This window comes from Mauremys reevesii, linkage group 11, assembly GCF_016161935.1.
Source record: "Mauremys reevesii isolate NIE-2019 linkage group 11, ASM1616193v1, whole genome shotgun sequence".
NCBI classification, from domain to species: domain Eukaryota; kingdom Metazoa; phylum Chordata; order Testudines; family Geoemydidae; genus Mauremys; species Mauremys reevesii.
This window is the reverse complement of record NC_052633.1, coordinates 63,687,129-63,711,739: the sequence shown is the minus strand read 5'-3', so window position 1 is coordinate 63,711,739 and position 24,611 is coordinate 63,687,129. Positions and strand designations below refer to the sequence as shown.

General features: G+C 45.7%; 1 protein-coding gene across 6 annotated transcripts; it reads right to left on the bottom strand.

Annotated features, from left to right (window-relative positions):
* Positions 1–421: 421 nt before the first annotated feature.
* MARCO (macrophage receptor with collagenous structure) lies at positions 422–23,892 on the bottom strand. 6 transcript variants are annotated; one of them, XM_039495607.1, is made up of 18 exons: positions 23,675–23,892; positions 22,346–22,447; positions 20,767–20,997; positions 19,756–19,791; positions 18,421–18,492; positions 18,295–18,327; positions 17,574–17,666; positions 16,877–16,930; positions 15,636–15,671; positions 15,192–15,290; positions 14,079–14,168; positions 13,901–13,945; positions 11,392–11,445; positions 10,753–10,788; positions 10,506–10,601; positions 5,139–5,174; positions 3,902–4,099; positions 422–1,687 (listed from the first exon to the last, which is right to left on the bottom strand). In XM_039495607.1, exons 1-18 carry the CDS (start codon positions 23,787–23,789, stop codon positions 1,539–1,541), a joined length of 1,575 nt encoding a protein of 524 aa, XP_039351541.1. In that variant the 5' UTR covers positions 23,790–23,892; the 3' UTR covers positions 422–1,538. The 6 variants fall into 6 exon arrangements, with proteins under 6 accessions (XP_039351541.1, XP_039351543.1, XP_039351545.1 ...); XM_039495609.1 differs by having other exon boundaries at positions 3,902–4,084; XM_039495611.1 differs by having other exon boundaries at positions 3,902–4,084; positions 5,157–5,174.
* Between the last annotated feature and the right edge of the window lie 719 nt (positions 23,893–24,611).

Sequence of the window (24,611 nt, the reverse complement as noted above, 5' to 3'; positions counted from 1 at the left end):
CAGCTCTCCAGGGCATGGAGGCACCTAGGCCTTTCTTGTCAATTTCACAGCTCCTGCCATGAAATTAACAAGACAGCCAATAGCCAATGTAAGGAATGCAGTGTCTACACAGACACTGCATCACCCTAACTACACGGACATAAGCCTTACGCCTCTTGTGGAGGGGGATTTGTGATGTCCGTGTAGTAGGGCACTTACACTGGTGGGAGGAATGCTGTAGTGTAGACACCCGACATAATTAGGTCAACATAAACTGCCTAACCGTGTAGTGTGGACCAGTCCTAAAACTTTGTGGCATGGCCCAGACACATTTCACTTTGTATGTGACACTGTATTATTGCATAGAAGAAAAGTGCACAGTCAAATAAGGGAAAAAAATGTAGCCAGGGTTGCATAATAATATCAAAGCACAGGAAAAGGGTTTTGGCAAACTTATTTCTTATTTTAAAGTAACATTCCTGTAAGCAAGATATATTGTACACAGCTCTGTATGTGCTACTGTTCATCCGCCACGTTACAATATGTAAATGTATGGTGCAGGAGTGTGTTGTGGCTCCTTAAAAAGAAAGAAAGTGCTCAGTACAAATAAAAATCAATGCATCAGACATGGTTCTGTATAACAGACAGTAAAGGATGGAAGCCATTATGTAGCTACATATAGGACTCTGCAAGCTTTACACTTCATCATCAGTGACTTTCTGTCAGAATGGTACTGTGGCTAATGCATTCCCCTGCTTTGTATTTGTATATATTTCTATATTTCCATAGAGCGTTATGTCTAAGGATCTAAAAGGACTCTAGAATATGAATCAGTCTTCCTAATACTCCTGAGAGGTAAGTATAATTACCTCTGTTTAATAGATTGGGAGACTGTGAAACTGAGAAACAGAGGTTACGGACCAGATCCTCAAAGGTTTTCATGTGCCTAACTCCTCACCTTTAAGGATCTGGGCCTTAGTGACCTGGCCATGGTCATGAAGGAGGTCCAGGGAAGAGCTCGGAAGAGTGCCGGGCACAGGTCTCCTACTCCTAAGCTTTAACTTCCACTATCCTTCCACTCTGTGCAGAATACATGATTACTGGATACCAGACCAGCCAGGTTACCCGAAGATTTACGAGTGTTTGCATGACTTGGGTATTTCATTCCTTTTCTGTCAATAATTGTTTTGCGGCAACTAGGGTGACCAGTTGTCCCGATTTTATAGGGAGAGTCCCGATTTTGGGGTCTTTTTCTTATATAGGCTCTTATTATCCCCCGCCTCCATCCCGATTGTTCACATTTGCTGTCTGGTCACCCTAGTGGCAACTGGATTTCCTGGTTTACTCTTGGCCTTACTGGTTATTAAAGATTTAAGGAACAATTACTTGCCTAGTTAATGCATATTTTTAAAATAGGTAAAGAAACCAACAGGTTTATAAACACAGAAACAAAGAAGCAAGTCCCAGTCACAGACAACAGCAGCACAGTCTTTTGGAACTGATGGGATTACGACATCTTACGCCAGACAGCAGTGTTCCAGGCCCATTTCTACACTGGCTTAGGCACATTCCACTCCAGCATCTTCGCTGTGGCTGCAGTCGTGAACCTCCCAGTCGTTCTTTTCACAGTCAAAAATGGAAGCTTCTGTTCCACTGCACTCCACGTTATCGAGCCAAATGGGATCAGAAATTTTTTCGGGGGTGAGTGCTTAAAAATAAAAAGCAAAATAAGTCACTGTAGGGCGTGTGAAATAGACATATACCAAAGAAACCTGAAATGTGAATCACAAAGAGGACATTCTTTAGGCACAGCTCAGTGTCAGGAGCGGGTACCTGTGTCAACTCAGGAGGCGGCCCTGGCCCCAAGAGAAAGTAACTTATTGCAGCCTTTTACTGAGTGCAGCTGACTTCCCCTCTCACACCAGGTTGGCATTGTGGGCTGGCGCACTGGGGGATGGAGTCAAAGCGTCACATATTCCTGGCCCTCTCTCTACCCATCTGCAGGTGAATGGGAACAGTGAGCCAGCAAAGGCTGCTCGTCCCAGTGCTCAGTGACCCGCAGTGCAGCTAACTCAGATGGGAGGAAAGGACTCTTTATGCAGGTTACGTCCATTCTGGCTCACAGCGCAGAGTGCACCTTTACCACCGTGTGTGTCCTGGTAAGAGCAGGTCACAATCCTGTCTTTTGTTACCAGTGAAAAACAGAACAAGCCCCCCTCCCGCCAGGGAATACATCATGAACTCCTGAAACAAAACACAGAAGGGGAAGGAGCTGGCCGGATTGCAATCGAAGTTGTCACCTGACACGTTGGAGGTGGTCTCTCAGCTTGAATCTCATGCACTTTGCTGCAGATATTGCTCATAGTCCCTTTGAAATGGAAGGGGTAACACTTACTTAAGAGGCCTTTGGGTACCCCACTGCAGAGAATTACACTTGCCACCTAGGCCTGCTCCAGTCTTTTTGCCGCCCCAAGCGGCAAAGAAAAAAGAAAAAGAAAAACCCAATTGAGCTGCCGCCGAATTGCCGCCAAAGACTGAAGCGGGGGACTGAAGGACCCGCCTCCGAATTGCCGCCGCTGACCTGGACGTGCCGCCCCCAATAACGGTCGGAGTGCTGCTGCTTTCTATTGGCCACCCCAGGCACCTGCTTCCTTCGCTGGTGCCTGGAGCCGGCCCTGCTTGTCACTAATATAGGGCATAGCTAAGACAGTGCAGAGCTTTAGGTTAGATGGTTTCATCCAAACAATCTCTACTCTCTGGGATCTGCAAAACTGGAAATTTTGCAAGAACAGACTTTCTAGTACTATTGTGGCACTTCTGCTTCCAGCTTTGGCTAGAAGTAGGAAGTGCAGGGGCACATGGAAATGAGAGATCAGAGAGGAAACAACATTAAGTGAACTTTTGTGAACTTTGGAAAAGTTGAGTGAGTTCAGATTGTGGGTAAAACTTGAGGGTGGGTGGAGGATAGAAGGGTTTTCTTTATAAGGGTTTAATTATAATGATTCACCCCAGTGATCGTGTCAAATCAGGGATATGTGCACTAATCCCAGCAATCCTATTTAACACAGAAATCTCTAAAAACTTTGCTTCTGTTGACCATCCCTATATCTGAATGGCTCGTGCCCAGTTGCCCCAGAACACTTCCATACAACTGTTCTGTAAGTTCTTGATTGCTGGATGATTATTCTGTAGGTTATGATACTGCCCTCTTTGCTTTAGCAGAATGCCCATTCGCTTCAGAAGGAGTTTTGTCTCGGTAAGAGTGGCAGGGTCTGGACCAGAGGGGATGTGTGGGGGTGGAGGCAGGGTCGCCCCCAGATTTGCTGCTTGGCTTGCACTGAGCAGGAGCACACAGACTGAGCATGCTCAGTAACACTGCTGAAGCCGGCTGCCCTGACTCCGCGCCCCGCATCAGAAGGCATGGGTTGCCTCTGGTCTGGCCCATCTTATTTTCTCTTTCGGAGGTCACTGGGGTAGGTGGGTATTTTGACAATCAGGAAATAGAAATAGCAGGTGGTAGGGAGATAAAAGGGATGAATGGAAATTCTAGAGTTATCCTCTGAGGCAGCATGTCTGCAAAGCCCATGCAGCTCACATGAGAATGCATGTATCTCAGTATTTGCCATCAAGAAACCATATATTGTGTACAACCTTAGACTGTGATCCTGCACTTGGAAAGAATGTCAGGACTTCCTACTGTGAAGAGCAAAATTCCTGTGCAAGTGGCACCCTGGACTGAAAAAATTTCAGCTCTGTATCTGAATGCCTGGCTGTAAGTGGCTTGGGTGCCAGGAGGCCATGAATACTGTCCCTGTAAATGTTGAATCTTGCACCGAACACCAGCCATACTATGTAAAATCACAGATCACAATTTGGGATCGGGAATGTAATTGGTGATTTGGGTGATTAGTTATTAACTTACGTGTGGGTACTGTCATGATGCGAACTGCATGACTATATCCCAGCATTTTGCAGACCACGTTTCCATCGCTTTCGTCCCATTTATCATTACATATTGTTCCCCACTTCCCTTTGTACAGAATTTCGACACGGCCCTCCTTAGCTGTTCCAACGAGCCTTATCCGGGGGTCGGAGTAGCTTTCCACTGATGGATTAGGTGCTTATGAAATAATTGCACCAATTATACACAAGGAAAATAAGACGTTTGCATAAGAAAAAATGACACAGAAGAATAAAGTGTTAAATCCAATAGCACAAATGAATGCCCACACCTAAATGAACATGGCTACATGGAAAACAGGTTGCTGTTGTAGCAAAAATCAGATCAGTTCCGGACCCTGTGGTAGATATGATGAACACAGGCATAGCTTGAGACTATTGAATCATTTTTAGGCCTGTTATTTGTACAGGTTATATGCATTATTGTGGGCTCAGGATTGTATTCTACTCCAATAGGGAGGGTTACTGCAGCTCCTCTGTGATTACTGCAGTCCCTGGGACCAGTAAACAGTTCCAGAGAAGTACCACTCTCTGTGGTGGTTTGCATATACTGGTTCAGATTGTGTTCAAGAGACCCAGGAGACTGGCGTATAAAGAGACAGGTTTTCATTTTGAGGCCACAAATGGGCTTGACCATTTGTCCAAAAAGGAGATGGCGTATCAAACCCCATGGAACAACTGGAACATGCAGGGATGTCACTGGGGAGCACTGGTAAGCTTAATTATGTGTTTAGACCTTTTATTGTTTTATACGTTGTTTCTGTACTGCTCTGAGAGAGCTGTTGGTTACTCATAACCACTGGCACATAGCCCTTGGAGAGAAAACAAAGCACAGAAGCTGGACACTAGTCAGCCCTGCTGGGATAAGCAAGGGCATTGCAGGGAGGTGGGTTGCAACCGAACAACCCTGCTCAGCAGGAAGAGTGATGGAGATCCCTGCCCAGAGATTGGTGATGGTGAAAGGCCTCCTTGAGCAGACCCAGGAAGGGCTCAGAGGTGCAGTTACTTCAGAAGCGTGACAGCCCTGATCCTGCAGGCTCTTAAACACTTGCTTCACTTTATGCATGTGGGAGGTTCAGTTGGCATCATTGAGACTATGCAAATGGTCAAAGTTAAGCATGTGTCCTGGGTATACACTGGGTTCTATATAGTACTGGTGTTACAGGGCAAGCTATGGAAACGAGATAACTGTCCAGTACCTGGTTCACCCCTCTCACCTTTGCTCCCTGGCAGTCCTGTTCCAAATTAAAAAAAACCAATCATTAGAGACACTTGCAAGGTAAAGTATAATGATTACCACTATGTCTTATACTTGTGTTGATCAGGGATGCAAGCAAATGTTCAAAGAAAACTCCAGCCCCCTCGCACATTTAGAATTTGAAATGTACTCCTGGAATTAAACCCCTGATGCGGTTAAGCCCCCGGGACAGCTTTGGAACTCATGATAGTAGCGTGTTAAAAGCGGCAGGAGTATTATCCACTGCAGAGTATTTGCAATGCACAACACTGGTGAAAAGGTCCTGTGATAGTGAATATATGTCAGTGTGCAGAATCCTGCTATATTAAGTGGACACTATTTTACTGGTGCTGCCATGCATATAATACATATTTTAAATGTTATAAAAATATCTCCAGAGCAGACATTTTTAAAATGATGTTTTAAAAAAATACATTTACAAACAACCTCCAGCTGCTTATGTTCTTTTCAAAATATAAAAGTCCCTTTCTCTATTTTGTGATCAAATGGCCTTCAGCAATTAATTTGACCAGCTCTTTGCTATCAGGTGCTGTCTCTCACTGTGTGTTTGCACAGAACCTCACACAATGGGGCCGCAATCTCAGTTCACATCTCTACTATATTGTGGTAGTATTTTGGCAATAATGCCCAGTTCTTGGACAATTCCGTGTGACTCTGCATTAGACACAAACACATTTTCTTTTAATGTCACTCATCTATGTCGTCTTGTTTCATAAATTTGCCTCTTGGACTATATTACTACTATATTACAATTAAAAAACCCAACAATAACAATAAATGTTCATAATAATTATTGGTACTTCAGGGGAGGGATGGCTCAGTGGTTTGAGCATTGGCCTGCTAAACCAAGGGTTATGAGTTTAATCCTTGAGGGGGCCATTTAAGGAACTGGGGTTAAAAAAAACAACAAAAAAAATGTCTGGGGATTTGCCCTGCATTGAGCAGGGGGTTGGACTAGATGATCTGAAACTAAGGGAAAGGTCCAGATCCTCCAGGGTGTTTAGGCACCTAACTCCCATTGAAAGGTGGGAATTAGGCATCTAAATACCTTTGAAGATCTGGGTCTAAGTGACTTTCATCCAAAGTCAAACAAGAAGTTAGTGGCAGAGTCAGGAATAGGAGCTGGGTCTCTTGACACCACAATGCCACTTGGGTCCTCTTAAAGGGTAGATTAGTTGGAGCGCACAAAGGAATCCCAAATGGACTCAAAAAAAAGTTTCCCATCCTTATTCTTTTGCTAAAAGCACTAAATATACAACTCTTCCTTTTAAAAAAGGATAAATATATAAATGGACATACACAGCCTATTTTGTAATCTGGTAGGTGTGTTTTCTGCATCATTAACCAGAGTTAGATGCAGGAGAAATCCAAAACTACCTGGCTGCATGTTGGCATCTGAGTCAGGTGTGGCCTAAGCAGATTTCAAATACGTGCCCGGAGTGAATTCAGAAATCAGTTCTTAACGTACAATCCAGTCTCACTGTTCTGATTGGGGCCAAATCAATTTGAGCTCAGTGGGAGTTTTGCATGTGTAAGGTTGGCTGGCTGGGGGCCACTTTATATCTAGCTCATCAGCAAAGATGCAGCCTCCGTCTAGAGTGGCAGTGGGCAGGGGCTGGTTAGTGTCACAGTGAAGTGGAGTGATGTCTCACTCTAGGGCTGTCTGCCCAGGTTGATGTTCTGTGTTGTTACTTCCGGGCCACGTAAGCTGCTGTCTCGGCCACTTTTGGGCAACTGGGGACCTCGGAGCTTCACGCAAGGAGGAAAATATATTTCAGTCCTGTGCAAAGCGTGAACTATGGGTAAAAAAAAAGCCTCCAACGTTAGCAGCTGCACTGGTGCTGGAGCTACCAGAATAAATAAGGGCTGGACTGAGCCTTTACATCTTGCCCTGTGTAAAGTAATGGTGTAGCTGGGCTACCCCAGAAACAGGCCAGGGAGGAACTGGGGGTACGTCTACACTACGGGACTATTCCGAATTTGCATAAACCGGTTTTGTAAAACAGATTTTATAAAATCGAGTGCGCGCGGCCACACTAAACACATTAAATCGGTGGTGTGCGTCCATGGTCCGTGGCTAGCGTCGATTTCTGGAGCGTTGCACTGTGGGTAGCTATTCCCTAGCTATCCCATAGTTCCCGCAGCCTCCCCCGCCCCTTGGAACTTCCGGGTTGAGATCCCAGTGCCTGATGGGGCAAAAATCATTGTCGCGGGTGGTTCTGGGTAAATGTCGTCAGTCACTCCTTCCTCTGGGAAAGCAACGGCAGACAAGCATTTCGCGACTTTTTCCCCTGGATTGCCCTGGCAGATGCCATAGCATGGCAATCATGGAGCTTGTTTTGCCGTTTGTGACTCTCACCGTATGTGTACTAGATGCCGCTCACAGAGGCGATTCAGCAGCGCTACACAGAAGCATGCTTTTGCTTTTGCATGACAGCAGAGATGGTTACTAGCCATATTGCACCATCCAAACCCTTCCATAAATTGGAACTGAGGATGATCATGGCTACCAGTCCTTTTGTACCATTTGCTGCTAGTGCCCCTGGCCAATCAGCCAGGGGCGCAAAAGCCAAGATTGGTTACTAGCCATATTGCACCTTCCATCGTTTTGTACCATTAGCTGCTGTCATAAGTGCCCCTGGCCGATCAGCCAGGGGCGCAAAAATTGGGAATGACTCCCTGAGTCAATCCCTCCTTTTTGGTATCTAAAAATAGAATCAGTGCTGCCTAATATAGGCAAGTGTGCTAGAGAACCACCGTATCATAGAACCAGAGAGCACAGCTGCTCTGTGTCAGAGCCTGCAGAAATTATTATCTGTATGCTATTCACAGGGGGTGCTCCTGTAACAACCCCATCTGTTGATTCCGTTCTTCCCCCAGCCTTTCTTGGCTACCGTAGCATTGTCCCCCCACTTGTGTGATGAATTAATAAAGAATGCAGGAATAAGACACACTGACTTGTTAGTGAGAAATGAGTGGAAGGCAGCCTCCAGCTGCTATGATAGTCCAGACAGGACATAAAGCAGTGTGTAGGAGAGAAGCCCAGCATCCCACTGCTAGTCCAGGGGCAACTGAATCTTTTCTTTACACATGAAGGGTGGGGGCTGATGGAGCTCAGCCCCCTGTTGCTATGATGAGGATGGTTACCAGCCATATTGCACCATCCATCCACCAGAAAAAATTAGGGCCAATAGGCTGATGACAAGGACGGTTACCAGTCCTTTTGTACCATCAGCTGAGGCTGATGATGAGGATGGATTTCCATCTTTTTGTACGATCAGCTGATGCTGATGACGAGGATGGATTGCCATCGTATTGTACCATCAGCCGCCCATGGCGGGGGGGGAGCAAGGATGTTGGTGTTGACGGCTGCAGCATCGTGTCTGTCTGCAGCATTCAGTAAAGATAGGGTGACATGTAAAAAAGTCAGAGGATTGTTTTACCTTTCGCTTCTGGGGGTGGGTGGGGGGTGGGTGCGTAGATGGCCAAGCTATGCCCTGACCCGGACACTGTGTTTGACCCTAGAAGCATTTGGAGCTCAGCCAAGAATGCAAATACTTTTCGGAGGCTGCAGGAACTGTGGGATAGCTTCAGTCCTCCAGTCCATGAGCGTCCATTTGATTCTTTGGCTTTCCGTTACGCTTGTCACGCTGCAGTGCGCTGAGTCCCTGCTATGGCGTCTGTCTGGAGATTTTAAAAAAAGGATTCTGAATTTCATCTTCTGTAACGGAGCGCTGATAGAACGGATTTGCCTGCCCTTACAGCGATCACATCCGCATGGTCCATGCGGGAGCTCTTTTTTTATTTTGATTTCGGACTGCATCGCCACCCGTGCTGATCGGAGCTCCACGCTGGGCAAACAGGAAATATTCAAAAGTTCGCGGGGCTTTTCCTGTTTACCTGACCACTGCATCCGAGTTCAGATTGCGGTCCAGAGCGGTCACTGGTGCACTGTGGGATAGCTCCCGGAGGCCAATACCGTCGATCAGCGTCCACACTAACCCTAATCCGATATGTTAATACCGATACTAGCGTTACTCCTCTCGTTAGGGAGGAGTACAGAAACCGGTTTAAAGAGCCATTAAAATCGATATAAGGTGCCTCATAGTGTGGACGGTTTTGGCGTTAAATCGGTTTTACGCTCCTAAAACCGATTTAAACGCCTAGTGTAGACCAAGACTGGGACTCTCCTCCTCAGGCTTCCCCTTTGCTCCGTGGGTTGTGGGAGTAATTTGCTTCATAGGGTGCAGAGTAGTCCCCCTTTCTGGGCCAGCACAGCTCTGCTGGCTGGCTGGGGTTTGGAACCAGGGCCCTATCAAATCCCTGATCTCCTCCACTCATTACCTGCCCACCGCTTCCTCCCTCCTCCTCTGTATACAGAGTTATGATCTGGGAAAGGTAAGCGGGAGGGGTCACATCCCCTTATGTTGCAGGGGCCAGTTAGAATCCAGAAAGAAAGAAGGAAACAACGAAAGGCAGACGTTTGGCACAGAATCCCATGCTGCATCACTGCCTGAATGTAGCGTCCGAAAGAAACATCTCAGCTCAGATTCAAGCAGTGAATGAAATTTCCCCTGTAATGGCTGCACTGAAATGCACTTGTCCAAGAGGCAAATTGAAACAAGACGACATAGATGAGTGACATTAAAAGAAAATGTCTTTGTGTCTAATGCAGAGTCACACAGGAATTGTTCAAGAACTGGGCATTATTGCCAAAATACTACCACTGCAATGCTGGTACAATTGCTGGTCCTCCAAGTTATGGGTGTCTATGGGCCAGTCTCATGATGACACCTAACTTTACTGATCACTTTTGAAATGTTTTTTTTCCAGTCAGTCACTTTCCCTTTCCTTATTGCAATTGCATCCCTTTATGTTCACGCCTTGTTGCATGCAGATACCTAGATATTGTTGAATTCTTAATTTCATATAAGTTACAGAGGAGAGGTGCATTGCAAGGTGTCTCTGCTGAAACGATACACGGGAGCAGAAATGAAGTGTAATGAACTGCACTGGCAACCAGGGGGACATAAAGGTGGCTTGACCAGAGAATCTGGCCTCATGACTTTAAAACCCTTTGCATAATTTTTACCAAAGTTTCCAGAAAGATGAGACTATGAGGTAGCATCCAAAATGTCAGGAAGATTGGTTTCTTTGTGGGGGAACTTGGTAGTAGGGTTGAAAAATCAGGTTTATAATGGAGAGCTAGCAGCAAGCTTAACCATGGAACAACTACTGCAACTTCCTAATACACACACAATGCAAAACATACCAGCTAATCATCACAAACCTTGAGAGACAGTCTTACCTCTAGGTCCCATGTCTCCTTTGGAGCCTTTCATTCCTCGTTCACCTTTTGGACCTGGGATGCACCGCCTGCTTTCACCATGTTGGCCTCTAAACCCTAGGTGGAAAATATCAGAGAGCTGATGCCTTTGTCAATTTCTGAAGAAAAGAGCATGACAAGTATTACATGCAATTCCCTTCAAATGTCAGTGAAACATTCCATGTAAAGTACCCGATTGTGTAATCATCTATTACAGCAAGTGCTTTACCTGAATCTCCCTGTTCTCCCTTTGGTCCTGGAATGCCTAAGATCATCAAAACCAAAATAAATAAGTCAAACAGATATTTTCACACTTTTAAGCTTCCTCAAGCTTACATTTATAGTCAACTTTTCAATTAATGAAGATGGGAAGGCACGTTGGTTCTCTAGCTAATGGTTAATGAAGCGGATAAGGCACGTACAATATGTTAAAATAAGAGCTTATTAACCTAGGAAGATTGGGTTTTCAGATCAAATCTTAGAGGACAAGTGGACCTTTCATTGATAACATACATAAATTGACATATCTTATGTGCCAGATACACAGCTGGGGTAAGTCACAGTAGCTCCATTAATGTCAGTGGAAGGATATTTGGGGTGGGTTATCTTAACTTGCTGCACTTTATGTTTTTAAGTTATATCAAAAGGTGCCTCTAAGGACCCTTGGCACAGCTACATAAATAAGTATCCTGCCATGGCAGCCTGGCAGAGCTCCATGCCCACTACTGTAGGTCCACACTGCATGAGTCCGTCATGCATGGAATTGAGCATACTACCTCCTGGCTTGAGCTGGTCATTCATTCCACTGCACCCCCCCCATTTGAATAACTTGCGTTGCTGATGCTGAGCTTGTCTTGTTTTCCTTTACCTGCTACTCCTCTTTGTCCCTTTTCACCTTCAGGTCCCCTCTCTCCTGGGATTCCTGATGTTTTTTTAAAAAAAAAAGGTGCATGGGTAAAAAATAACTAGCAGGATATTCTTTTACTAAATTCAAAATGCTGGTAGCTATGTACCCTTCTCCCCTCTCTGACCAGGCATGCCATTTAAACCAGAAAGTCCTGGGGCACCAACTTCTCCATTCAGGCCTTAAAAGTTGAACCACAACAAAAGTGAAGTGCAAAGAACTATAAAGGAACCAAAGTAACATAACATTTCTCCAGGGCGGATCCTCTATTCCTGTGCAGAGGGAGAGCAAAGTGGGTGTAACTGCTTCCACGTTGGAATCTTCCACTCGCTTTCACTAGGGGTATCGTTTTAGAACCCACTTTGCAGAGTGTAAATGAGCGTACAAAGCGAAAGGCAGTGGAGAATCAGGTCCATACCGCATTTCAGTCTGAAGGATCCCAAAGCACTTTCCAAAATTTAGGTCAAATTCTGCATCTGGGATGCAAACACATTGGGTCACATTGACTTCAATGGGAGTGATGTGTACAGAGCCAAAAGGCAAATATGGCCATATACACACAGAATATGGTCCTGTAAACACACACACAAATAAATTAGGGCTCTAGGGAAATTTAATAGGATTCTATATAAATTGCTCTAAAAATCTATAGATGTTAACAGAAAAGAAGATCTTTTCTATAGACTTTCTAAGTCATCCCATAGAATTTTAGCGAAGGGATATAATTCTGTAGGATAGTTCACAAAGCCCAGAGAAAGGATAGCAGCTGCTATGAGGACTTTGCCATAGGGGTAAAGAACACTCCATCCATATGCACCCGAAGGGGAAATGTTCATAGACAGAAAGCATTTACCTGTGTTGCAATTTTTCCAGGGTACTATGGGACAGATTTGCCTTTCATTTACACTGGGCTAAATCAGGAGCAACTCCATGCAGTTACTATAGTGTGAAACTGTTGCTAGCAGGATACTCAGTATCCATATCTTCATATCTAAATGCCATGATGAGTCAGGCCACGAAGCAGGGGAGACACCATATGAATTTAGAATTAGACAAAAGGGGCCTGATTCACCACTGCATTATTCAAGTTTGACACTGGTGTTGCCTCAGTGGAGTGAAACTGGAGTGAAAGTGGAGTAATACTATGATGAGCCTGGCCTTAGAGGATTAGTACCACTTACTGGGTGAAATTCTGGGACCCGTGTAACAGACTGACAATTTCCTGCAATATCGTAAATGAACTTTATTGAATGAAGTTCAACCTTATTGAATTAGTTTTGAAATCTTTGAATTCCTTGTATTAAAAATGCAATGATGCGTATGTTATTGTGGAATTGTATGTATTTTCATACAGCTGGGGGTGATTACACAAATTCACTCAGGTTGTAAAGAAACCCCCCTACCCTGGTATATACTAATTCAACCTAGATTCTCCAGGGACTGACAGACAAAGGAAGGATTTTTGAATAAATAACCTGGTTGTAAATTGGCGTATGGTCTTTTTCCTGGTCGAGCAAATGGACTGGACCCCTAATCCACAGTGGGCCCCAATCTTTCAGGTAGGGTTGGAAGGACTGGCCTTGCAGAATCCATGTTAGAGTTGAGGTTAATTCTGTTAAACTTATTAGCATGTGCGTAGGTTCTTTTATTGTTTTAATGTGTTTTCTCTGCAATGCGTTATCCCTTAAGAATAAAGTGGGTGAACATAGGAAGTGCTGCATGGTAACTTATAACTGTCGACGATCATTCTGTTATCAGTCTCTGAAGAAAAAACAAGCAGGTGTCCTCGGCCAACCTGGCTGAGCTGGGAAATACACAGTGAAGGCAAGAAAGTGTGCAGCCTGGGAACACCTTAGTCAGAAGGGAGAGAGATGCAGGTCTCCAACCAGAAAGGCAGTGCCTGGGGAACTGGATGCTGGAGAGTGGATGCCTTTGCTGAACCACCAAGGAGACAGAGGTGCAGTTGCCCTGGATTGTGATTGCCTATGATATGCAGGAGGTCAGACAAGATGGTCATAATGGGCTCTCCTGACTTTAAAAATCTATGTAAAATATAGAACAAAAGATCTTCCTTCTCCTTTCACTTACACCCATTTACAGCAGTTTCACACTGGTGTAACTCGACTGAGTTCAGTGGAATTACTCTTCAAGGCTGGTGGTGTATGTGAGACAACAGGCCTTGAATCTGTCGCTTGCTGCGGGATTGGAGGGAGGGCAGGGCAGATGTTGTGTTTATAATACTCCTCCTTGGTAATTGGGACAAATGGACATTTCTCAGTTACAATGATGGTGGGTTTGATTTTCTTTTAAAATTAGACTTTCAGGGCCAATACACTACAGCTGTTAATTGACCTCGATTAAGTTAAAGCTGATTTACACCAGCTGTGGACCTTCCCCTTTTTTAATGAAATGCACCTTTAAGGGGGATCAGTGTGATACCAATATGAGAAACTTTTCTTTTTGACTGGCTTACCTGCCTCTCCTTTCTGTCCTGGAAGCCCTGGTGCACCCACTCTACCTACAATACAATATTGGTGTTAGCATTAGTGATATTTGTACAAATCATTAAACATGCATCTCCCCTCCTCTCCACCAGCCCCCTGCCAGATTTGGCTTTCTGCCTTATTAACCTACCATTTAACCTGACTAACCTGCATCTCCCTTGTTTCCAGGAGCACCAGTTTGTCCTCTGCGGCCCATCTCTCCTTTCTCACCCACTTCACCTTTACTTCCTTGAAGACCTATTTAACAATACAATGAATGTGTGTGAATCAAAGGGTTGGAGTCAAATCTGCCTCTCTCTCCCATTGGCTATAACAACATCAGCATCTGCATTTCTCGATCTGACGTTTTCAGTTGGTAATCGAGATACTTATGACAGAATACAAAAGAATGCAACAAAATATTTCAGAAGTGATTGCAACCCTCTCTTTCCCTTTTCTGTTCCAGCATTTTCCCAAGATTCCTTGAATTTTTTAAGATCTGTTTTGCCATTTATGAGCCAGACCCTCAGCTGGTGCAAATCAGTGGAATTCTGTTAAATAAATGGAACCTACTGACGTACACCAGCCAAGCGGCAATGCTACATTTCCAAATGTTCTGTGTATAATCATCATTCTCTGCTCATATGTACCACTTCCCCTTGTTTCCACTCTCCACTCTGTCTTCGGTTCATTCTCCCTGTCCACATCTCAGACGCGGCTGATGAATACCAATGTAATGCAAGTTACACAGGCGAGAAACACTGCCTAATTCTTCTGTTTAACTTACACAAAACTCTAGCTTATATGGGATATAAACCACTCAGAGGCAGGCTTTTCTATCACTCTAACCAACCAAAGCTGCACATGATTGTGCATTTAAATAGTATTGTATTAGTTTATACCATATAAATCCTTCTGTAAACACCACTGCTATAATCAGGGATGTGCTGATAATTAAATACCTGCTTCTTTCATTACACGTACATATCCTCAAAAGAGAATATAGAAGCCCAATACTCTGAGTCAGCATTTCTGGAGGACCACCCTCCTTGGTGCACTGCCATAGCAAGAAACAAAATGGCACCCCACAAATAAGGCAAATAACCTTATTCATCCCATCCCTTTATAGACTGGTAACCCCCTGGTCAGAGATATCTGAATCTTTGTGGAAACAACTCATAGAGTAATAATACATTTTACACCGTAAATGGAAAAGACTTAACTAGGAAGGCATATGAAATTGTTATAACTGCATAGGTAAAAATAAGCAAATTGTCGTACCTGTAGGCCCCCTATCCCCTTTCATTCCTGGTTCACCTTTTGGACCAGTGAGGCCCCTGTCCCCTTTACTTCCATCTTCACCCGGTGGTCCTCTTAAACCTGGATGAAAAATACCAAACTTCTGATGCTTTGAACATCCCAGGAAAGACCCATTACACACACTACAAAATGCAATACCGATATAAGAGTCCAATTCTGCTCTTGTTGTAGATCCAGAGTGACTCCGAAGATGCCAATGCAGTTACTTTTGAAATAGATATCTGTCACCGAGGGCCAAATTTGGGCCTCTCTGTGTAAATTCAGTACTGTCCGCTGGATTCTATTCTCATTCACTGGTTTTACTTTGGTTTATTTCTGCTGACTTCAATGGAGTTATTCCTGATTTACACAGGTGTTGCTGAGAGCAAAATCCATAGTAGTAACACAGTGAAGGAAATGCATTACCTTGGTCTCCTTTTGTCCCCTTTGGTCCTTCTATTCCTGAAATCCCAATAAGTACATATTAATAATAACGATTAATGGACATGAAAGGTAGATATTTTTGAGCCTAGACAATCCACAGGCATTGGGCCAGATTCTCAGTGGGCGTAAAGGACACAGTCACTCCACTGAAGTAACTGGAGCTATGCTAATTTACACTAGCTGCAAAACTGGTCCAACTGTCTATGACCCAAATCCTGCTGTCCTGGCTCAAAGGCTGAGGTCTGTGGGAATTTTTCCCTGAAAAGGCATTGAAACGTATAGGCAGCGAACTGCAGGATTTGGCCTGAAGTTGTACTTCATTGTTGTAAGTCATGCTGCACAGCCAGGAAGACATGGATGCTTGATGCTTAAAATGCTTGTTTGGCATAAATATAGACAAGCACCACGGATGGAGGAGGTGGGGGAGCAGCAGAGCGGACTTGCTGCCTTAGTAAGGGTCCCCACAGGCAGTCAGGCAGCAAGACCACTCTGCTGCTCCCCCATCTTTACCTAGTGAGACTGGTGTGATTCCAGTGCAGAAAGGCTTGGGGTCCCCAAGCGGAGGGTAGCAATCTCCCTGCATGTCAGGAACATCTAACATCTAGGAGCCTTGGGGAGAAGGGAGGGATGAGGGAGAACCTGGTCAATCCATGGTTTGCCATTGTCCTAAATGGAGAACCAAGGCAGCGACCAGGGGACTACAGCTGTTGTGAGTACAAAGCACAGCCTGAGGGATAATTCCTTCCCCAGCATGTACCATTTGGGCTGTGCAATAGCTCCAGGATTTAGTCCTAATGAAAGGCCACATTCCGATCTCATTTACACTAGTGAAAAATTGGGAATAAATCCATACACTTTAGTGGAGTTACTCCCAATTTATCCTAGTGTAAATGAGACCAGAATCTGGTTGGAAGACTGGGTCTCCAGGAACAGGACACACAGGATAACTGGATTGTTTGTTGATTACAACATACACATTTTAGTGTTCATCTTATAGAGCAATGGCTGATCAAATTATGTTGGCTCTATCAATAGGACTGTCATCTCTGACTGAGACAGAAAGTTAAGTTACCCTCCAGTTACAACTTATGACCCATAAAACACCAAGTAAATCACTCAGATTGCTGCTGCGTGTCCTGGTTTTACCAAAACTTTGTGTATTCAGTTATTTGCTTCGCTCTTCATTTACTTTTGAGGAGGTGCTGCTACTAATCCTTTCTTACCTGCTTCTCCCTTGTCTCCCTTGGCACCTGGAGCTCCTACTCCTCCAGGTATCCCTAAAATATCAAAGGAAATACAGGGCCGCCCAGAGGGCAAGGCAATTGCCCCCCGGCCCGCCTCCGCGAGGGCCAAAGAGAGAGGGCCTGCGGGGCCGCCTCTCTCCCTGGCTGGAGCCGCATCAAATCAAAAGCCGGCCGCCCGCCCCCGAGCCCCCGAGCCGCCCGCTCCGGCCGTCGTCAGGGGCGGGGGGGCTGGCCTCGGCTCCTCTGCTCTCTCCCCTCGTGCCCCTCCCCCCCCCCCCCCCCCCCCCCCCCTCTGCCGGGGGGGCGGCGGAGCCGGGGCTCAGGCCCGCTGCGCTGCTGCGGCTGGCGCTGAGCTGAGCAGAGGGTGAGGAGGGGAGGCTGGGGCTGGGCTGGGGGCGGGGGGCGGGCCGGGGGGGTCTTAGGCGGCGGCGCGTAGTCGGCCTCGGCGGGGATCCTTCCGTTCCGAGCGGCGCCGCCGTGCCCCCCCCCGCGGCGGGGCCCCGGGCGCGGGGGCCGCCGCGCGCGGGCGCCCAGCCCGGGGGTCGGTACGCGGGGCCGCCGCGGGGCTTCGATGAGCGGCCTCCCGGCCGCGGCGGCCGGGGCCCGGCCCGCTGTGGATTGAGCATTATGTAGGCTAACATTTGTACAGTGACTGTAAAGGTTAGTAACTCAGTACCTGGAGTTCCATCCTTTCCATCGGAACCTTTTTCCCCTTTCTGAGCACCCCCAGGGCCAGAAAGACCTTCAGGACCCTTTTCTCCAGGATTACCTTGAAATTGAATTGGCAAAAAAATTAACATTGATTCTTTTGTGGAGACTGAAACCACAGCTCCCAAACAAGTAAACTAACTGCAACACACACACAAAACCTGCATCTACAGAAGCTCACCACACCTATCTATTTGTTTTCTACAAGTGAATGGGGTGAAATGCAGGAAATATCACAGGGGTTATAAAGGACATTCCTTGACAATGCACGGGATGTGTTCAGAGGTGGATTACAGTTTTGTGGGGCTCTGGGCCAGAGCAAGTGGCCTCTTCCCCATCATCCCCCCGCACTCCTGCCAAGGAGCAGGGTTGGGGTGCAGGAGCTTCCCCCCCCTCCCTGGCAGGACTGCTGAGCGGGCAGAACAGATGTGCAGGGTGCCCGTTTTTCCAGGGGCCCCACTGGATATGTTCACATTCTCAGAGTTTGCAGTGGGAAGCATGTGCTTAAAAACCCTTTCAGGTTTAAAAACCAGTGGCCAAAATGTTCACATCTGAAGCGCTTAACGTTGGGTATCTCAATCCATATTTAGGCACCAAAATCAAAGTGCCAATGGGAAGTCTGAGAATCAGGGCATTTTTATTTCTATTTGTTCTTATGATGCAAGGGAGGGTTCATTTCCACGACTTACCCTTCTCTCCTTTCTCCCCAGGAAATCCAATACCTAAAATACAAATACATCCAATTTTGTTCTCCTCTGCTTGTCTACATTGTTAAATATGTCCCCATCCCTCTCTGAGTTTTGTTATTTGCTTACCCTTTGACCCTGGTTCTCCTTTGCTTCCAGCTGGTCCTCGTAGACCCATGTCTCCCTTCTCACCTTTTCCTCCTAGAAGATGGATTTGACAGCATAATGAACAAGTGTAAATTAAAGGCTGTGGACCAGGATTTGGCCATAACTAGGACCAGATCCGCAGATGGGTGTAAGCTGACATAGCTCCATTGAGTGCAATTGAATTATGCTAATTTACACCCAGTGAGAATCTGGTCTTGTGTATATTTCAGCATGTAACCAACAGGAGGAGTAAGCACTTGAAAACGTGAAATCCTTTTCACCTTGACTTCCTTTCTCCTCCCTGGCACCTGAATTGAACAGAATAAAGCCTTCATTTCAGGCAGGCAGAGATAACTTGGCTCAGAAAAAAAGGTTGCAATTGTAGGCACTAGTTAGACATCAGTTTGAAGTATAAGTCTTGGGGAGATTGAGGAACAGACAGTCAATGTTAGAAAAGGGAAGATTTTCTCTTAAAACACCACGTGAATTCATCTAGGAGAAGTAATCGTCACATCTGGGTTTTAGGGCTTGATCCTGAGCATGTGCAACCCCCCCCCCCCAAGTCAGTGGGCCCAATCCAACTCCCACTGAAGTCAATGGATGAATTTCCATTGTCTTCAATGGGAAATGCATGAGGACCTTATTCAGCTATTCTACTGCAAGAACAAGTGCCAGAATTTGGGGTGCAGTCCTATGAAAGGCTGAGGCCCATAGTGCGATGTGGGAGCTGCTCAGCACTTTGTAGGATCACACCTTATTCACATAGGAAAACTGACATGTTGTATTACTCATTGTGGACTAGACTGAGCCTGTAGTAAAAGGTGCTGTGAAACTACTCTGCAGTTGTGGCTCCCACCTGGTTCCCATCAGTTCCTCCCTGGTCCCATCCAGGTTCAAGAAGTAAGTTACTGATAAAGCTCTTGGTAAAATACAACTTACTTCTCCCACCATGTCTGCCCGGCTACCCTGGCTAATGAGCAGCAGCGGGGAGGGGAGACAGAATTGAGATTCTACTAGCTCCCAGCTTCTCCCCACCCACTTGCTCAGAATGGGGAGTATCCAGAGAACAGGGACTACACTCTGCACCAAAGCCAGACTCCCAGCAGGCCATGCAAGGGGGTGTGGGAGGAGCTTGACTTCAATGGGACCACTGATGTGCATAAAATTATGCAGGGTAATTACGTCTTTGCAGGAGCGGGACCCAAATGACTTATTGAATAGGGTTCCAAAATCTAACTTCCGATTCTGTACAGAACAGGGGAAGGGAGGGGGAATGAGAGAGAGGGGAAGCCGTTCATTGCTCGAGTATTTACTTACCTGGAGGACCAGGTTCTCCTTTGATTCCAAGTTGCCCTGAAATGGATATTTGATGTGTATTTTTAAACGGTCACCACTCATTCGTTGATTGACCAGTATGTTAACAAATTTAGCTCTGAGTTGAAAATGTCACCCTCCCAGACTAGATGATCATAATGGTCCCTTCTGACCTTAAATTCTATGAGTCTATGAGTCTATAAGACTAGAAGTCCTAGAGAGGCCTGAAAAAAGTCTGAGCAACATTATGTGGGTGTGCTGGTTTGGGGGGCTGAGTACAGGCAGCCCACGCCCATTTCAGCACAGGAAATAGAATCCAGCTGCAACAAAGTGGGACCACGAAGGGATATGCCAGCCTGGGCTCCATACTTCCACCCTACACACAATCTTATCCAGTTCTGAGGGCCAGATCTTCAGCTGGGACAGATCGTCATAACTCCATTCATTTTTTGTGGCAGCCACTGTCTACTACTCTGTGTTTATACAATGAGGCCCTGTTCCTGGTTGCTCCTTAAGTATTATTATATTTTCGTAGCAGTGCCTATCTCACATCGTGCTTTTCCTTGGTAGATTTCAAAGCACTGCACTTTGCAATCTTTAACGTATTTACCTTCACAACACTCCTGGGAGGCAGGACTGTCATCCCCATTTTACACGTGGGGAACTGAGGCACACGGAGGCTAAGTGACTTGCCCAAGATCACACAGAAAGGCTGTAGCAGAGCAGAGAACTGACTCCAGGTCTCTCAAGTCCTAAGGCTAGTGCCCTAACCGCTGGACCATCCACAATAATAAGTCAAGTTAATGGAGCTACACCATTTACATGAGCTGAGGATCTGTCCCCCGCCCCTTCAATCTTAGGGAAGAAAGCTGGAGTTTCCCATAGGGACCACTGAATTGTGCATTTTCTATTTAAAGAGGCTTTGACTCTTGTATTGCTTGTACAGCACTATCAGGCTTTCAGATTATGCACCAAATATGGCAGTCAAAAAGATAAGGTGCAGCAGAGAGATACCTGCAGCCAGTGTGATATTATTCATCCTCATCCATAAATGGTGGTTGCTGACCCTAATGGTGTTGATTTCCTCTTCTAAGCTTTCGATCAATGGTTCTTCACCTCTGGGGTTCTTTCTGTAAAAGCTTCTCTCCGAAAGAGTTTCATTGTAGAAGGGGCTGACCAGTTTCTCTGCTAAAGGAGAGTCGTCTTCTCTTTGGAGCTTGCGTATTTCCTCCTGCATGTTAAACACTGGGAAAATGGAAGGCATCATGGAATACATTTTCTTAATCTCCTTCTATCATCCTGCTCTATAGGGCAATTCCTGTTGACTAGCCCTGAGTTCCTGTAAAACAGACATTTCTTTCTTGCAGGACAGGTAGGATGTGACCTGAAACTGGGGCGTAGGTACTGGGCACAGCTCAGCCATGCCTCCGCTGCTAGTCTGGCTGCACTGGTGTTTGTACTCACGCTAGCTCAATGAGAGTACATTGAGCAGGGCAATACACCCCTAACTTATAGTGTAGACAGAGCCATTGGCTCTCATTGACTTACGTAGGCATTTTTAGTATGCCCTTCATTACTGTACCCAGGGGCCACATATGCCTGGATATGTGGCCAGATATGTAACATATCTAATGTGCACCTGGGGAAAACAACAGTTTCTAATAGAGGGAGCCTTCATTCTTAGAGTGCTCAGGGTCATTTACTGTGCTCCAAACGTTTCTCTGAGGAACTGAAGGAAAGCGTCCTTATCCTCTGCTCTTCATGGCACTCGTCCCTTACCACCCTGAAACAGAGATCAGCTTCCTGGCATGAGGAGAGCGCGTGCGTAAAACTCTCCCCACCCTGTAAACACACTCTTCCTGGGTGTACTCTTCCAGAACCAGCCCTGAGGGACAGATGGGCATAACAACAGTGTATAGGAGTGATATTGATTGCTCTTGGATATTAGCGGGGTAATGCTGAAATAGTCTACCTAGTTGTCTATTGATAATGCACCAATCATCACAGTATCTTAACTGGCTGAGCGAAGGGGGACTCTCCCAGGCAGAAAGAAAAGGTATGAGACTGGTGGGAAGGAGGGGGAACGGAGGACACACAAAGCACTCTGGAATGTGGGACAATGGTACGGAGGAAGGGCACATGAGGGACTCGAAGAGCCCCCTGGCATATGGCAGAGAGGGAATGGGGGGCACACAGAGCCCTTGCCATGGTGGGGATGAGGAGAATGAGGAACAATGGTATGGGGGCACACAGAGCCCTGGGCATGATGGGAGAATGGGGGACACTAGAGGGAGAGGGGGATGGGGAACCCACAGAGCCCCGGCATGGGAGAGAGGGGGACTGGGGTTGCAGGGAGTTGCTGAAATAGAGGGGTGGAAGGGTGGCACACAGGAGCTTGCTGAGGCAGCGACTGGAGGGATGCACAGAGCCCCTGGTCTGGACAGTATGCTCAGCCTAGTGAAGCATGCAGCCCGCTAGGATGGCGTATTGCTAAAGCTCAGGCGCAAACATGTTGCCAACCATTACGAGCATCTTTGACTTTCAAGGGGTCATTATAGTAAATGGTTATTTACTGTAGCCTTGGGGTAATTACCTTTAAGCGCCAATAGTCCCAGGCCTAGAGTTAGCGCCATTATGTAGATTGCCAGTGCAGTCCAGACACAGCACGCAGAAGGCTTCTTCTTGCTGTGCGGTTCTAAAGTCCAGCAGAAACAAGACAAACATCCTTTCAAATCGTGTTCACCGGGACATCCTCTGTTCATTTGCAGCACACACATTTCTTTGGCCAATTCTGTGCAAATAAAGTATCTGTACCATTCTTGAAACACGGGCCGTATCTACACTTGCAGGGGCATGTAAGATACATGGAGCTGCTGGGAAAAGCAAGCTGTGTGCACACTACAGTGTGTAGCTACATGCCACAGTGAAAAGCTCTGGCACCGGGGAAGTAGCAGGAAAAGGGTCTGGCAGTGGGGAGCTCCTGGAGTCTTTCTCCGCCGCCTCCCCTTGCCAGAGCCTTTCCGCACTGCGAAAGCCTTTCACAGTGGCGGGGCAAGGCTCTGACAACATAAGAACAGAAGCTCAGGAAGATTCCTGTAATAGAAGGCACTGTACACAAAGTTACGGCAGGAGCACTCTGTTGGTACTAAAAGGGGAGGCAGTCCTGTGAAAGGGCTTTCATTTTAGAAGCTACAGTATTAAAAAAATGAAATCGAACTTTCAAAGAATTGTTCTTCAAAAGTGCTATTCTGTCCCCATATGCAGACACTAAACGATCCAGAAGCACATGATCCTGTGAGCAATTTATAAACTCTTAGTTAAACAGGAGTTTCATGCAGTGAGTGCTAGGATTGAACAGGCTGTAAGTCCAGGCAAACTTAGAACATAAGAACGGCACTGCTGGGTCAGACCAAAGGTCCATCTAGCCCAGTAACCTGTCTTCCGACTGTGGCCAATGGCAGGTGCCCTTAACTGAGTTTAGCGAAGTGTATGATGCTGAGTCATAATGATTAAAAGGAGCATCATCTTCATTAATGTTACAAGAGAATTGTTTTGAGTCAGCAACAGTGTTTTTATATTCACCTGCAATTCATAAATGTACATTTTTGGTTAGCTTTTGGTGATTTGAATCTCTGAAATATTTTAGGCATTGAAATTTTACACAATGGAAATGTATTTTGTTTATTTAAAAACCACTGGAAGAAAAAAATGATTAGTATTTGCTGGAGACTATCTCCTCAGCATTTTTGGCTGGAAGAGATGTGTCCCAGATACAGCTTTTTATTAATGTTCAGATACATTTAGGAGCAAAAGTCACAGTAAAAAGGCATTGCATATGTAACGCAAATAGATCAGCTATTTTCTTCACAGATCAGCCTAAATACTTATAAATCAATTTAATTAAGCAACAAAAGTACTTTACCGTATAGTTCAAATGTGGTGGTACCAGATGAAGCAAACCTAATCTTGTCTGACATTGTGGACGTTTTGGTATTATTCGAAATTCCATCTTCATTGTAACTCTTTGGATTTTCCATGGTGATTTTTTTTATAGTTAACCTACAGTCCTGTCAGATTACAGACTCCGAGGAAATAAGGAACTTTCTACTTCATCTGCTGAATTTATGTCATCTGCTGTGCATTCTGATTAACTCGATTTTTCTAGACTTGCAAGCTACTTCTGATGTGGTAATTTGATCAGTTCCTCAAAAATTCTATAACTAAGATGTTTAGCTTCTCCCTTGTGCTTATATTAGAACAAAATCTGGATGGGCCCTGCAGTTTGATCCTGCAAGGTGAACTCAATAAGACTAGTGAATGCTCCACACCGCTAAGAGTTGCTTAGCACTTTGCAGCATTTGAAGCCAAAGTGGCCAGCCCGTATGCAGGTAAAACTCCCACTGAAGCCAATATGATGTTTGGTTGAACGCAGACTTCAGGATCGGTTCCTTAGGGACAGAGGGCTAATGTTGAGTGTTAACACAACAGTGTAGCTTGCACCGAAATGACATTTAGTAAGTGCGCAAAATGAGCATGACTGGGGGAAGGCACTAACAGGAACATGTAAGGGTATGTCTACACTGCAAATAAAAGATGTGTTCTTACCTCGAGTTAGCTAACTCGGGTTAAAATAGCAGTGACAACATCACAACTCACCCTTTAATTCCTTTAAGGCTAGACTCTTGAATATGACTATAGAGGAGATTGGGGTTGAACGCAAGCTGAGTTGCTGTGTCTTCATTGCTATTTTAACCCAAGTTAGGAACTCACCTTTTATCTGCAGTGTAGACCTACCCTAAAACAAAGCAGGTCAGAGCAGAAGATCACTCGGGTGCATTTCAAGTAAAAGGAGTACATAG

What these genes read in the sequence shown, in the direction of transcription:
- MARCO (XM_039495607.1), bottom strand. Translation starts at nt 23,789, where the DNA reads ATGGAAAATCCAAAGAGTTACAATGAAGATGGAATTTCGAATAATACC. An exon ending in AGGAGAACCTGGTCCTCCAG is followed by an intron (nt 18,493 to 19,755) that starts GTAAGTAAATAC and finishes TCCATCTTCTAG; the next exon opens with GAGGAAAAGGTGAGAAGGGA. An exon ending in AGGGGATAGGGGGCCTACAG is followed by an intron (nt 14,169 to 15,191) that starts GTACGACAATTT and finishes ATTGTTAAATAG; the next exon opens with GTCTTCAAGGAAGTAAAGGT.